Raw genomic sequence first — 14,891 nt, forward strand, 5'->3', positions numbered from 1 at the left:
CCCGCCGGAGATCTCGGGTGCAGCCCTGCTCCCGGCAGGGCCGGTGTCACAGCTGGAGCAGGGGACGGGCACACCAGACCCCCTGCACCTCCCCGGGCGGTGGGGATGCCCCCCAGGTGCCCTAAAACGCTATTTAACCCGTGGCCGTGCATACCCCACGCAGGGCACCCAGGCGCCCAGGGGCTCGGGTCAGCAGGAGCCGCAGTGCCCGTGGGGCAGACGCGCCCCTACCCGACCCAGTGCTCCCAGCTCCTGGCTTGCTGAGGCAGGGCTGGGAGAGGCCACGACACACCCTGAGCAGGGAGAGGGCAGCCGAGGGCAGAGGCAGACGGGTACCAGTTACCGAGCAAAACCTGTCCTCGCTCCTGGTTCAGCCACAGAGCGCCCTGCTGCCGCAGGCTACGCGCTCAGCAGGGATGAGACCTCGTCTGCTGCAGCCAGCAGGACCAGTGTGGGGAGACCAGCCGCCCCCTCCACAGAGCACAGCCCCCTATCCCTGCCCTCCTCTCTCCCAGGCCCGCTATCCCACCTCGGTCGCTGCGGGTGGACATCTCCTGACGTGGATGCTGAGCCTCAGAGCACCCTCCCTGTCACCCAAGGAGACGGGCAACTGGTGTGGGTCAAGCAGCAGGTCTCTTGAGCATCCTTCCCCCATCTCTTACGTTGTTACCTGTGTGCACCCCCCCGAGATCTCCCCACACAGCACCTTGGGGCACACAGTGCAGCGCCAGAGCCCCCAGCAGGCAGGTACCGGCCAGGGTCCCGACGGTGCCCACGGAGGAGGCGAGATGCCTTCTGAAGTGCCGCAAGAAAACCATGCAACCAGATTCACGTAGCAAGTGTCTCTTCAGCGGGTTTGCCCCTATACATAGGTGCATCTACTGAATATATATATGTCTTAGCAATAGTATACTGGAAACTGTGCCACGCGTGACTTGATGGTGCTGAACTAATGCATACAAAAGTATGGAGGGGTCCATGTACCCTCTAAGTACAAAGTTCCTCCTGTCCAGCCACAGGAGGATCCGATTTTGGGGCACAACGGGTAACCTGCCGGGGCTCCTGGGGGGCACGTGGCTTTGGCACCTGCCCAGTTTGCTCACAGAGCTGCCGGATCCGGGAGGACGGACTGGTGCCAGACTGCCATGGGATGCTTGGGGCAGCAGAGTCCAGCCCAGGTGCTCCAGCCGAGCTGCGATCCCCGGGCCGAGAGCCAGGGAGAGCCGGGGTGCCCGCTGCTCCATGCCCGCAGGCTGCTGCAGGCTTGGGCATCGGGCAGCAGCCAGCGAAAGCTCTATGTGCATTCCTCTCATGGCAGGTGAAGATGTGGGTTAACCCTTGGAGAGGAGGACCTGGAGATTTCCCCGTGGAGGTAAAAGGTGCTAACATCCCGCCGCCGGCTGCCATGCAGCACCTGCGGGGCATCCAAAATGCATTTCGTGGGCAGTTGAGCAGCTCTGGAGTGGCTGTGGTCGGTGAGAGGAGATCCCCTCGGCATGCCTCTCACCGGGCATGGCATGCCCGCTCCTCCCCGGCTGACATAGAGGAGCCATGGCCGAGCACGCTGCCCACTCCAGCAGCCGGGCGAGGAGCCGGGAGTGCCGTCAGGCTTCTCCCTGTGCAGCTGGGGTCCGGCCGGCGGGGACGGGGCTTTCTGCTCCTCCATGAGGCACGTCCAAAGCCCAAAATGTCCGGAGAGTTTTTGTTTTCGCCCTGTAATTGCACAGCCCGCTGTGAGCTAGTGGCAACTCCCAGCTCCTCCTCGAGCAGGTAGTGGCTGCCGGATGGTCCCTGCTCCAGCGGGCATGTACCCACGCACATCCCTTCCCCAGGCGCCTGCCCCGCGCACGGGCCGGGAGCTTCCTCGTGGAGAAAGTCCAGCTGACGTTCCTCCCCTCTGACCCGGGGGGAGAAGCCGCTCTGTTCCGGACATCGTCACCAAGAACACGCTGCGTCAATAAATAACCCTCGTCTCAGCCCGCGTCGCTCCTGGGCTCGGGTCAGCAAGCGAGCGGGAGGTCCGAGTCGTCCCACGCCGTGGCTCTCCTTGCTACCCTTGGGGTTTTCCTCTGAGGCTTCACTGTACAATGAGAACAAGACCAGCTGCCCGGGTTTTATTGCTAAGTCCGAGTGAAGTGGCTTCGGTTTGCGTATGGGGCTCCTCTGGGGACGGGGAGGGATGGGGACCGGGCTGGGGGGAGCAAAGGGTCATTCTTCATTGGCTGACTCTTGGAGAAGGCGATGGATGTCCTGGAAGGAGGGACGATCTTTAGTGTCCCGTCTCCAGCAGCTGAGCATTAGCTTATAGACTGAGTCAGGGCAAAGTGCAGGCTGGGGAAGGTAGGTCTTCGAAACAAAAGGCAAAGAGGAGAAAGGGAGAGAGTTACTGCCACGGAAACCAAAAAGCAAAATGCTCCTGGGGAGCCCCATTTCTCTGTGCGCCGGGGGGAGGGGGACAAGGGGACCCCTGGATGGTACAGTGGGGGGGCTGGGGTCACCTGCTCATGTCTCCCAGCCTGGCTAAATGCCGGAGCGGGGTTAGGAGGCAAGCGGTGCCTCGGGCTGTGTGAAGTGCAGGGTTTGTCATGCCAGGCCCTTCACCGGGACTCCTTCCCAGAGGAGTTCCTGTCCCATAAATCCCCCATAGCCAAGCTCCCTATCTGGCCACCTTAAAGTCTTTCCCCAGGTCCCGCCCCATCCCATCCCATCCCATCCCAACCCATCCCATCCCATCCCTACCTGCCGGCCCTGGTCCCGGAAAAACTCGCCGGTGTTTTCGATGACCTGCTCATCGGACAGCTGGGAGTAGGGCTGCTCCCGGCAGAGTGTGAAGGTCTCCCACAGCGTCACGCCGAACGCCCACACGTCACTGGCCGTCGTGAACTTGCCCTGGCCGGAGGGAGCAGAGCAGGGTCGGGCATGGGCATTACCCCATCCTGCTCCATAAGCCCTACGTGCCCAGGGCTCAAAACCTCTTTCTGGATGCTTCAGCTTCCAGATCTGGGCCCAGAGTGGGGCTTGGACCCACAGAACTGCTCTCTGCCCAGGGCCAGAGCCTGGTGAGCTCCGGGTTCAGCTTGCAGCAACCGCTCTGAGAGCTGGGGCTTGGTAAGGACCCAGCTCCCTGCAAAGATAAAAAGTAACCCTGCTCCTTCTTCGAGGGCTGACCACGGCCAGGAGAAAATGTCAAGCATCCCGCTCAAAGGCTGGACACCGGGCCACCAAAGGTCACCACAGTCCCCCCATCCTGCCTTGAAAAGCTGCTATCGCTCCTGCTTTCTGCATGCTTCACCCCAAAGCTGGGCTCCAGGGAGGACAGACTTCCCCGTCCCTTCTGCACCCCCCAGCCCGAGGCAAAGAGGCTGTGAGCAGCCCCAGGGCCGCGTCAGTGTCCCTCAGAGGACCCCGGCCCCCGCGTACCAGCAGGATGCTCTCCCAGGACATCCAGCGGATGGGGAGCACTGCCCGCCCCTGGATGCGGTAGTAGTCCCCGCTGTAGAGATTCCTGCTCATGCCGAAGTCGGCTATCTTGATGGTGTACTGCTTCCCCACCAGGCAGTTGCGTGTGGCCAGGTCTCGGTGTACGAAGTTGAGGGAGGAGAGGTACTTCATGCCGGAGGCGATCTGGGTGGCCATGAACCGCAGGTCGCCGTAGCTGCCGGAGTGGGGACAAGGGAGGACTGAGGTGCCAGAAAGGATGGCAGCCGGGGGGGGTACACGGCCCCGAGCGGGGTGCCCCACAGCCGGGCAGGGTGCCTAGAGCAGGCAGCCCTGCCCGTCCCTGCCTGTCCTGGGTGGCATTACCTGACGGTGGGCGTGTGGCCGGCGGGGGGGCTGCCTGCCTGCTGGCGGGACAGGAACTGGTTGAGGTCTCCGTTCTCCATGTACTCGGTGATCATGCACAGCGGGTCATCCGTGATGCACACCGCCAGCAGCCGGATGATGTTGGGGTCTTTCAGCCGCGACATGATCTTGATTTCCTTCAGAAAATCATTCCTTTCCGGAACAGAAACCACACGGATCGGATAGACAGACCCAGAGGGGCACAGAGGTGCGCACGGACCGGCTGAGCGTGCCACCCACCCGCCCAAGCCTTGTGGGGGACCCGCAGGTCCCGTCCCCTGGGACTGGGGGCCATGAGAGGGAGCTCAGGGCCGATCCGCATGCGGCTGCGGAGTGGACTCGTAGATGGGGAGCTGGTGAGGACCAGCAAGGACCAAAAGTCCTGAATCCTGGCAGCCCAGCGTCCCCAGACAGCTCAGACGTATAGTCCTTGCAGGTGCACCAAGCACCTGGCCGCTGGAGGCAGGGGATGCTTTCCGAGCGTCCCGGCTCTCCTGGAGGGGCAATACATGGGGGGCAATGCCAGGGCGTGTGCACCCCCCGGCCCCGTACCTGGCATTCTTGTTGGCATCCGCTCGCAGCATCTTCACAGCCACCAGCACGGGGCTTTTGGAGCTGGCGTCCAAGCCCTCCAGGGCAAAGTCCTTCCCTGTGAACTTCTCCATCCCCTCCACTTCGCAGAGATGAACCTGGAGCGGGGCAAGGGGCAGCCATTACCTCCGGCTACTGACAGCCTCCCCTGGCCCCCCCACAAACTGGGAAGAGCCTTGCCCGAGCCCGGCTCAGAGCAGATCCAGCTCCCACTCACCTCCCCAAACTGGCCTTCCCCCAGCTTCTCCTTGAAGGTCAGCAGCTTCCTGGGGAACTCCTCGACGGCCACGTCCTTGCCGGAGAGCAGGTCCATGGTGAGGGCTGGCACTGAGTAGGTGTTGCCGCCCGTCACGCCCTGCAGGTTCACGATGTCGGCCTCGGCGTAGTGGGGGACGCCCTCGGGGACGCTGGCCTGGGATGGCTTCACGGCACCGCTGCAACCTGGGGGGGGGGCGGACAGCGGGGACACCCCTGCTGTGGGCGTTCTGCCCTGCACCCTCTGCTCCCGGCACCCGCTCACACTCTGGCCACCGGCTCCTCCGTCCCCGTCCCCCCCCAGAGCCCCTGGCACGGCTGCGCTCCTGCAGACATCGCAGGCTGCTCCGCTCCTTCCCCATCACCGACAAACGCGCCAACCCAGCCCCAAGCACCAGATGAGCAGGGATCGGTGCCCAACCTTCGGATCACCAAGGAAGAGATGCCAGAGCATCCCAAGGTCAGTGGTGGGGACACAGCTCAGCCTGGCGGTGGACACCAGTGGTGGCTCTCGGCCACAGGCTTTGTGTGACCTCCGAGCGGGATGCGTGGGAGCTTGTGCGACCTCCCCCCCACCCCGTGCCAAAATGTTTGGAGATTGGCCAAAAGCTGGGGCTGCGGAGAGGGGGCTGCAGCAGGCTCCATGCGTGGTAGCTGGCTCTGAGCACGCAGGGTGTCCCCACTCTCACCTGTGTCCTCGTCCCCCGGGGTGAACTCGGGCAGCTTGCGGATCAGGCGGGAGGGCTCCTGGTAGTCAGGTCCCAGCGGGAATATGCGGTCGTAGGTGGAGCTGGACTCCTGCTCGCTGGAGGAGGAGGAGCGGTTGTGGTTGAACATGCTGGATTCGCTGGGCAGGGAGAGGCTGACGGTCATTTCGTCATCCAGCATCCTCCGCGATGCCTGTGAGAGGGGGGCAAGGGAGGAGAGAGCTGGGACAGGGGGTCCCCGCAGCACTGGTGGGACAGGGTGTCCTATGCTCCATGGCACCGTGGCCATGCCCAGCCCTGAGCCCCCCCCCCCCCCCCCCTCGTGCCCTGTCCCACCTGGGGAAGATGTTTTTCCTCAGGTCCCCCCCCCCCCGCTTCTCTTGTCTGCCTTCATGGAGAAGAGTTTGGCTCCATCACCTCTGTGACTGCCCTTGGTTAGCCGGGGGCTGCAGTGAGACACCCTCAGGCTCCTCTTCCCCAGCCCAGTTTCAGGACAGAGGGATAGACAGACAGGCAGGTCCCAAAGTCACCGCCCTGCTCAGCTAAATCCCCTTGCTTGGGAGATGGGTGCAAATCACAACCTTCCCAAGGAGGGGAAGGGAGCATCAGCCCCCGCATGGAGTCTGCTTTCCCCGTGCTGACCTTCCAGAAGAACCTGCCCAGGATGAGCCCACCGCCCCAGGGCACCTCGCCAGCCACCCCACGCTTGCCTACCTTCTCCAGCATCTTCTGCCAGAACTGCCGCCACAGTATGATGACAATGATGGCCACCAGGATGAAGATGATCGCCACCAGGCACCCGATCAGGATACGCGTGTTGCTGTCATCTACCTTGAGCGTGGGGTCTGGCAGGGGAAGGGGACAGCAAGAGCCGGTCACGCTGGGATGTGGGGAGAGCCCCTGCCATCAGATGGGGCAGAACCCCCCAGAGCATCTCCCCACGCAGCTCCGGGTGACACGCTTTTCGATGCCTTACCATAAGTGGTGGGGACCACCGGTACCTCGGGAGGGGCCACCGAGTTGTTGTACATGGCTGCATCTGGCAAGGGAGAAGAGGAGAGCTTGAAGGTGGGGGGCATGGGTGTCCCACAGCCCCACTCCCTCCTTGAACCACCCCCCCAGCAGCGTCTGGTCCCCGCGGGGCTCGTGGCAGCGGGTACCCGACTGGAAGGTGATCTCGCTGAACATCATCCAGGCATCGGCGAAGTAGTACTGGCACTTGATGGCACTGGCCATGCGGTGGAGCAGGGGCACGGTGACGAAGCGGGCGCTGGGGTTCACGTCGTCCAGCACCAGCACCGAGGAGACGGCGCTGGGCTCCCACTCGCTGGCGTCGGCGCGGAAGTAGCACTGCACCTCCTTGAAGATCTTCACCCCTTTGGCGAACATGTTGTTGCAGTGGACCTGTGGGGCACCCCGTCAGCGCGGCCACGGCGGGGGACGGGGACTGGGGGACAGGGCGGGGGGCGCGCGGACCTTCATGGCGGTGAAGTTCCTGATGCGGTCGAACTCGAAGGTGATCTCCACGTAGCCGCCGGCAGTGCTCTCGTTGCGCCAGCCGACGTAGTCGTAGCCCGGCCAGACGTGGTACTCGTGGGTCTGCGTGAAGTCATCCAGCCCCGACACCCCGTCCGTCAGCTGGCCCAGGCCCTCCGTCATGCTGGCGTGTGCGAGGGGGGAAAAGGGACCGTGACTCTTGCCGACCCCACAAACCTGCCACCACCCAGCACCCACCCGCCAGCAGCTCCTGGGAAATTCAGGAGCGGTTTTTGTTCTTGATGTTCTCTCTAGAAAAGGCTGCGGGATGCTGAAGATGCAGTGCAGTTAGCGTAAATCCAAGAGAAGGGCTGGGGGTGCTTTCCCCATCACGCTGTCCCCATCACGATGTGCAGCCTCCCAGAACTGGCCATGTCCCCCACATCAGGGAGACCCCACGTATTTGCTCTGCTGAGGATCAGCACATCAGCCTGCAGACGCAGGGAAGAAACATCCCCATCCCCTCCTGCCCGGTGCGGTGCCCACGACGTGCGCGAGCCTGGTCCTCACCTGTACCCAAACGCCCCGTCGTACACCGAGTCGTTCAGGTAGATGACGGTGCCCCCGGGAAGGACGAGCTGCTGCCCGGCCGGCGCATTGTAGGACACCAGCCCGTCTGCGGGGAAGGGAGGGTGAGCGGCCACCCACGCGGGACACCCCGCTGCTGGTGAGCCCCGGCCAGCCCCGGGGTGCTGCCAGCCCCCCGCGGGATGGTCAGCCCCCCAGCCGGGCTCTGGGGACACGGGGAAGGGCACAGGACCGCACCACCCACCCAGCCAGACGCAGCCGTACAGCTCCACGCGCAGGCAGACGTTCATGGAGTGGTCAGTGACGGGGATGAAGCGGACGAAGCGGGCGATGAGGGGTGGCTCCAGGTCCTTGAGGACAATGTCGTAGGGGTTGGTGTTTCCATCCAGCACCTGGGGAGAGAGAAGCGCGGTGGGGACGGGCAGGCGCAGCCCCCCACCCGCCACCCAGTGCAGCCCCCCAGCCGCCTCCTCACCTGCTTCCCGTGCCGGTTCCTCCAGGAGATCCAACGGGTGCCGTCCCGGCTGTAGTTGATCTTATACATGGGGGCAAACTCGTTGCCGTGGCCCCCGGCGTGTCGCCCCTGGGTGCCCACGAGTGTGATGAAGTGGAGGGCGCGCAGGTCGATCTGCAGGAACTCCTTCAGGTCGTCGGGCTCCACCGGGATCTCGGGGCACCAGGCGCCATCGCCGTCCTCCGAGTCCAGCCTGCGAACCCGGAGCGGAGGAGCTGTTCGCAGGCGGCCAAAGCTGGCCCCGTGCCCCCCCGCCTTCCACCCTTCCGTGGCAGCCCAGACCCTGCCGTGGCTGTCGCAGGAGGGTCCCCGCACTCACCGTCCGTACTTGGCGGCTGTGGACTCGGACCACTGGCTGGAAGCCGAGATGTCCTCGTCGGGGATGTGCCCGCCCGACATTCCCAAGGGGTACCGGCACACCGCTGCAACGAGACCGGCGGGGCGCTGAGTGGGCATCCCTCCTCGCCTCCCCGGCCAAGATATGTGCTGAAATACGGCATGGCACTGCCGGGGCTGGGGTATATCCACAGCACCGCAGGGACTGCAGCCCGGGCAGCTCCGGCGCAGCACTCTCCATCCCTCTGGCTTACAGAGCGGGGATGAAGCACGATGGGACGGTCCTGCACAGGCAGACACCTGCCCGGGCAAATGGAGCCACTGGCCAGAAGCAGATGCCAGCCCAGGTCGAAGCGAAGCCAGGAGCAAGGGGAGGCAGCACTCCAAGGGCTGCTGGATGTACCCGGTCCCCATCCCCAGAGATCCCCTCCGCCTTGCTGGCAAGCATTTCAGCTGCGGTGGAAGGAGAGCCTGGGGACTGGCACTGCTGTCCCCACGCTCCTCATTCTGGGGGCACCCAGAGGGCTCGCTCCAGAGGCCGCTCACCCAAAAAACCCACCCGCAGCAACCCGTTCTCGGCCGCGCCGCCCCGCCGTTCCCCCCGCCTGCCTGGGGGAACAAGTGAGAAAGGCGGGCGCTCGCCCTCCCCGCCGGCCCCACGGCTCCCATCGCCAGCCCCGCTCCCGCCCCGGCTGCGAGTGGAAAAGTACCCGGGGTGGCAGGCGGGCCGCGTCCCCGAGTGGCAGCCGGCTCCCCCGGCACCGCATCCACGCCGCTTCCCAGGAGTTATTTTTTCACGCCTGGCTGCCAAGAGAGCTGCTGAAAGGCTGGCTTGTTTGGCCGTGTTTACTGTCTGGCCTCCGGCTCCAGCCCACAGCGCTCCCTCCGCACGCCGCCCCGAGCAAACACCCGCGCCGAGGCGGCAGGGCCCCCGCGAGGATGCGGTGCCGGTGCCACCTCCTGCCCCCACGGCCTCCGGCTCGCCCGGTGCTGCGCCGGCAAGGAGCCCGCGTCCCATTGCGCGGTGCAGCCCGGCAGCCGGCTCCCGTCCTCGGGTCCCCGCACCGCAGGGACCATCTCCTGCATCTGACAGAGGGATGGGCGCATCTTCAGCATGAGCGTTGGCACAGTGGGGAGCGTCTCTTCTTGTCTCCAGCTCTCCCACTTGTGACGCTCTGCAGAGCACAGCTCCCACTGAATTCCCATTTAATTCTTGCCGAACCTAGAGCCAGCCCAGCTCCTTTGCCCTGGGTAGTAACCAGCCTGGCCAGGCAAAGCTGGCACTTCCAGCCCTGGATGGCTGCGGAAGAAACAGGATTGCTTCCCTAAGCGCCGTGCGACCTCCGGGGAAGACACAGCAAACTCTTCCCACGGATGGAAGAAGCCTTTGAAGGGACTTGTTACAGGGATGCCCTGGGGAAACCCTGACGTGCGGAAGGAGCCTGGACATCCCAGAGTACAGGAGGGGGCTGTGCCCTGCAGAAACAACCATTTAAACACACTTCCCTCGCTGATGTCCAGCGCAGTGTTGTGGTTTCTGAGCAGAAGCCAGGCACCTAGTCAAGCCACTTTACTAAAGCCAACCTTGGTTTGCTGCAAAACCGCCAAAGAAAGCACGTCCCAGCGGCAGCAAACAATACCCCGGCACCTTGCCTTCTGCACGCCGCAGCTTCAAAACTGAGCAGGCTCGATGAGCCCCCCGATGGAGAAGAGCCCCCACTCAGAGCCCGGCGCTCCGGCTGCAGCGCTTTGCCTGTACCCCAATGCCCCGCCAGCCTGTCGGAGCCAGGACGGGCGCCCATGGCACACGCGGGAGGTTTTCTGGGTCGCTGGCAGTGGCTGAGCCGCACACAGGACAGCAGAGTGCCCGGGCAGGCGCCGGCTTGAGCGGCCGTTACACACTGCTCCCAGAGCTGGGAAAGTCCCGGAGATGGCGAAGATGACGTGAGCCCAAACTCGGGCACCCTGGCAGGAGCGCAGCCCAGGGAAACGCACCTCACGGCTCTTGCAGCTGCCTGGTCCCCGTCTCACTTACCCGGGTTCACCTGGGCTCTCACAGCCCGCGGGATGTGCAGCAGCAGCGGCAGCAGCAGCAGCAGGGCTGGTCTGGGGGTGGCCGGCATGTCGGCAGTCCTGCGGAGACAGAGCCAGGGCTCGTCACGCCGAGGCGTGGAAATGCCAGTCCTGCTTGGGTCGGCCAGCCGAGGACGGGAGGGCTTCCCCTGCACGAGACCCTGTGTCCCCACCTCAGCCTCGGAGGAGGAGCAGAGCCCCAAGCCTCACATCTGCGATGGTGGTCAAAGGGGTCCCGGTGTCCCATCCCCTCCACCACCACCCCTCCGGGAGCCACGGCATCACAGAGCCACGCCGACACAGCCCTGGCACGGGCAGGTAACGTGGTCTGCTGTGACTCTGGAGCCAGCCGTGTGAAATGGCCACGGGACCCACAAGAAACTCCCAGGGCTGCGCTCGGGGCTGGCGCCGTCCGGCTCCACCGACGGGCAAAAAGGCTCCGGCTGGGCCGCCCGCCCTTGGATGGCGTTGAAAGCAAGGCGTTGCACAACCCCGTCATATAACAAAATAATAGCACGTTGCAACACGTGGTTTCCCTGCCTTCTGGCTGGGGAGAGATAATAGCAGATAATCGCCTGAGATTTACAGCGTATTTATTGTGACAGTTCTCTATGGTGGAACGGATCTCAGGGACGTGGGTGACACGGAAAAGTGTGACAGAGGGCATCGGAGCCAGCTTGCACCCGCTGCCTCCTGGGGAGTGTGGGATGGGGCTGGAGGGGACCTGGGGGTCCTGGCAACAGGGCTTGGGCTGCAGTAAGGGGAGAAAAAGGGCCAGTGCTGGCGGGGCTCCTTGGAGCAGGGTGCAGCCCGTGGCACAAGGGGATCCCCCCCAGCCCCGGGATGTCCCTGCCCTCTGATCAGCGCTGCTGCCATGGCCACTTTGCAGGGCAGCGGCCGTCACCCTGGCTCGGGCTAACCCTCGGCTGCCGGGAACCCCCAGAGCCCCAGCAGCTTCTGCTGCACCCACGCACCTCTGGGGAACCACCGTGGGGCACGGCACCATGCCAGGAGATGCACCAGGGACACCCCGAAATGTCACCAGCCCTGCTCCAGGCTCCCTGGTCTCCCCCTCCCCTTATTTGCCAAGGGGACAATTGGCCTCCTGGGACAACCCTTCACACAAGCAGTGGATGCAGATTAGTCCTCTTTTTATTAAAAAAGGCTATTTTAATCTAGTTTACAGGCACATTAACCTTTGCAGAACAATTTACTAACCTGGGGGTTAAAGGGACCATAGCTCCTGGCCAAATGGGACCTGGCTGCACTTGAGTTCTGGGGTAAATCCCAGCCAAGACCCACCTTACCAGGGATGTCTAGGCTGGGCTGGCAGGTCCCCCAACTGGCCCAACACCAGCGACCCCGCAGGTGGGTGCCTGGTTGCGTCCCTGCACCCATCCCACGCAGGGACCCGCAGCCTTGTCCCCACAGCTAAGAGAAAGCCCAAACCCACCCTGAACCAGGTGCCACACGGCAGATGCCCCCATCCCGCTGAGCCCGGCTGGGAGGTGCTGGATACGGCCCTGCTCGCTAGCAAAACCACGGCTTGGCACGGCAGGAGCGAGGCAGGATTGCTGCGAACGTACCAGCACCCAAGGGGAGCGCAAAGCCCCGGGAGCTGCCACCCGCACCCTGCTAGAGGCTCTCTGCACCCAGCAGTGCGCTGCTGGATTCCCCGGGGGTCTCTGGTAAACACCACGAGCTCTGCAGGAGGTACAAATAAACACCTGGACTTAGAGTGATTTTTTTTTTCCCCTTTTTTTCTAATTTTTTTTTGGAAAAGCACCTACGTGGTTGCTTTTTTTTCCTATTCCCAGCCGGGAAAGTTTAGTTAGTTGCAACTAACTTAGCTGCAACTGGGAATTTCAACTGCATTGCTGAGAGATGCGCACGAAGCTCCCGTGTTTGATGATGGCCAGTTCCCCCAACATTAATATCTCAATTTCCTTCTGCATTCCAAAAAACATCCAGGGATATTTTTTCCCACTATTCTTTCAGGCTGAGTAAACTCTTTAAGCATCAGGATACCAGATGCCGTAATCTCCCACAGGGAATGCATTTACATTTAGTCTAATACAGGGAAATTATCCCCACGCAGCCCCTGTGAAGTGCTCGTCGCTCCTCAGGGGAGCGGGGCTGGGGGACAGTGGGGAGACAGTGACTCAGGCGCCGAGGCTGGGGGCTAAGGGACACGCGGTCAAAGCGGCCGAGCAGTATTGGCAACCCAGCTGGAAATCATTTTTGTTCCACCAGCCCTGCAAAAGGGATGGCTTTGCAACGTTTTGTCTGAAAATGTTTGCTGAAAATTTTCAATCACTGGAAAGTTTTAGTGCTGAGAGTTTTTGGAGCTCCTCCCTGGCGTCACTTGGGCTTGGGAGCTTCCCTTGGCCGCTGCTTTTTTTTTTTTTTTTCCCTTTTTATTCTCCCCCCTTCTTATTCTACTGAAATCACCAGGGAAAATTAGCAGGGGAAAAAAAATGAAATCCACATTTGTTTAGAGACAAACCCACCCAAGCCACAATCCCTCTTGCCCCCAGCCCGTGCCGGCTGGTGAAGTCCCTAGCTCGCTTCCCAGGTGGGTGCCGCTGTCCTCGCCGGCACCGGAGGAGCATCATTTGTGGGGAGGGGGCTCCACGGCCGCAGCCCGCACCCCCTGTGCACGCCAGGTCCTGGACACGGGTCTCTCAGGGGTCCCACCGCAGAGCCCCCGTCCTCGCGCAGGGCCAGGGGCTCCCCTCCTGCTGGGCTAGCGGGCAGGTGGGACGTGCCGAGGCCACGCCGGAGGGAACGTCCCCGAGCGGCGAGAGGCTCCCTGTGACCCCGGCCCGCGACCCAAGGCTCGTGGTGGTTTAGTAAGGGGGTGCGGGACCCCCGGTCGAGCTGGCACTACAGCCCCCAGCATGCTGTGCCGCCGGCGCAGCCTCGGCGGGAGCGCAGTGCAGCATGCCGGGACCCGTAGTCCTTCTCCCCTCCAAAAAAATGCCATTTTAGACCTTCTCTGGGCTGGATGCAGCCCCATTTTCTGCAGCAGCAAGTGCCTCCCCAGCCGCGGGCTGGCCGGCTCAGCCAGGGGCATCGCGGCCGTACAGGGCGCGAGGAGCAGCCAGCACCTCACCGCGGCCGCCGGCTGCCCTGGAGAGCCCTGCCAGCAGCACAGCCCACGGCCGTGGGGCCTGGGGACACGGTCCTGCGGGCGCTGCACCCGGCGAGCGCTCTCCGCCACCCGAAAACTCACAGCCCCGCTCCGTGCCACGGCGCACGGCATCACCCTGCCGCGGCGCGGGGTTGGGAAGCCACAAGTGGGTCCCCAGCACCAGGATGGGGGGCAGGATGCTTCAGGAGCACCGGGCTGGCGGCCCCGTGTCCCCTCCCCAGCGTGACTTGGTGCCTGGCTGGAGGACCCTGGGGACGGCGAGCTGGCCAGCGCTGCCACCGGCTCTGCCAACAGACACACAGGCAGGAGCCGAGGAGGGACACCAGGAAACGCCGGCCTGGCACGAGGGGAAACGCTGGCAGTGGAGGGAAAACTAGAGAGAAGGGGCCAAATGTCACCTTCCCCGGTGGGGACGCTGCCCTGCTGCTGCCCCAGCCCCTTCCCGGGCAGACCCTCACCCCGGCCCCTCTGCCCGGGCTCTGCCGCGGAGCACGGCTGACCCCACGTCCCCCCAAAATCACAAGCCTAGGGGGGGGCAAACGCCTCCCCACGCACCCAAGAGCGACTCACCGGAGCGGGGATGCGGCGGCAGGCGGGCGGGCTCCTCGCCCCTCGCCTGGGCCAGGGGAGCCAGGCGAGGAGCGAACTTCCCTGGGCTGATGCAAGATGCCTCTGGGAGCGCGTTCACATTCTGCGGATTCCTGGGAGCCGGCCAGAAATCCCACAATCCTACATCTTGCACATTTGGTTTCAATTAGGGAGCGGAGAGGGGGAGCCAGTCACCAATCCAGGCTGGCTTTTCGGCAGAGGTTATTTTCCTCGGCCCGAGGGAATGTGTACAAAGCTATAATTTACAGCAAAACCCATTCATAGTGCGAGAGAAAAAAAAAAAAAAAAAAAAAATCCCTGTGGCCAGTGAGGGAACTTAAAGCAATAGGCAGCATTTTGCTTTCCGGCGCTCGCCCCCACGGCTGTGGGATGGCACGCGTGTCTGGGACCCTCCTCCTGCAACGTGGGGTGCAGGGGCCAGGCAGGTCAGCCCCAAAATGCAGGTGATGGAGGTGCTCCACGAGGCCCCATCGCTGGCCCGGAGGGTCCCACGAGGTCTGCCCCACTCCAGGCCCCTGGTGAGAAGGGTGCTGGGCTCCTGAGCGGGCATGCACGGCCAGGACACCGGCCGGAGAGCCAACCTGCCCCGGCACGTGGCACGGAAGCAGCGCTCCGGCTCCCCAGGCTGCACGCTGAGCTCGTGGTTTTACATCATTTCCAGGCACTAGCTTGGCACTGCGGCCACCAACTACGCAACACGGCAGGGAGAAAATAATAATAATAATCGTCTCTCATTAATTTTTGT

General features: G+C 63.4%; 1 protein-coding gene across 3 annotated transcripts; it reads right to left on the bottom strand.

Moving 5' to 3' along the window:
* Positions 1-827: 827 nt before the first annotated feature.
* DDR2 (discoidin domain receptor tyrosine kinase 2) lies at positions 828-14,495 on the bottom strand. 3 transcript variants are annotated; one of them, XM_030033018.2, is made up of 17 exons: positions 14,108-14,495; positions 10,346-10,443; positions 8,294-8,396; positions 7,936-8,167; positions 7,705-7,852; positions 7,443-7,548; positions 6,873-7,056; positions 6,557-6,800; positions 6,373-6,435; positions 6,111-6,241; positions 5,379-5,589; positions 4,652-4,875; positions 4,396-4,532; positions 3,805-3,996; positions 3,421-3,649; positions 2,740-2,889; positions 828-2,346 (listed from the first exon to the last, which is right to left on the bottom strand). In XM_030033018.2, exons 2-17 carry the CDS (start codon positions 10,431-10,433, stop codon positions 2,209-2,211), a joined length of 2,580 nt encoding a protein of 859 aa, XP_029888878.1. In that variant the 5' UTR covers positions 10,434-10,443; positions 14,108-14,495; the 3' UTR covers positions 828-2,208. The 3 variants fall into 3 exon arrangements, with proteins under 3 accessions (XP_029888878.1, XP_029888879.1, XP_029888877.1); XM_030033019.2 differs by having other exon boundaries at positions 828-2,250; positions 3,421-3,655; XM_030033017.2 differs by having other exon boundaries at positions 3,421-3,655; positions 14,108-14,492.
* Positions 14,496-14,891: the final 396 nt, after the last annotated feature.

The sequence above is a fragment of the Aquila chrysaetos genome, chromosome 12, assembly GCF_900496995.4.
Source record: "Aquila chrysaetos chrysaetos chromosome 12, bAquChr1.4, whole genome shotgun sequence".
Classification (NCBI taxonomy): domain Eukaryota; kingdom Metazoa; phylum Chordata; class Aves; order Accipitriformes; family Accipitridae; genus Aquila; species Aquila chrysaetos.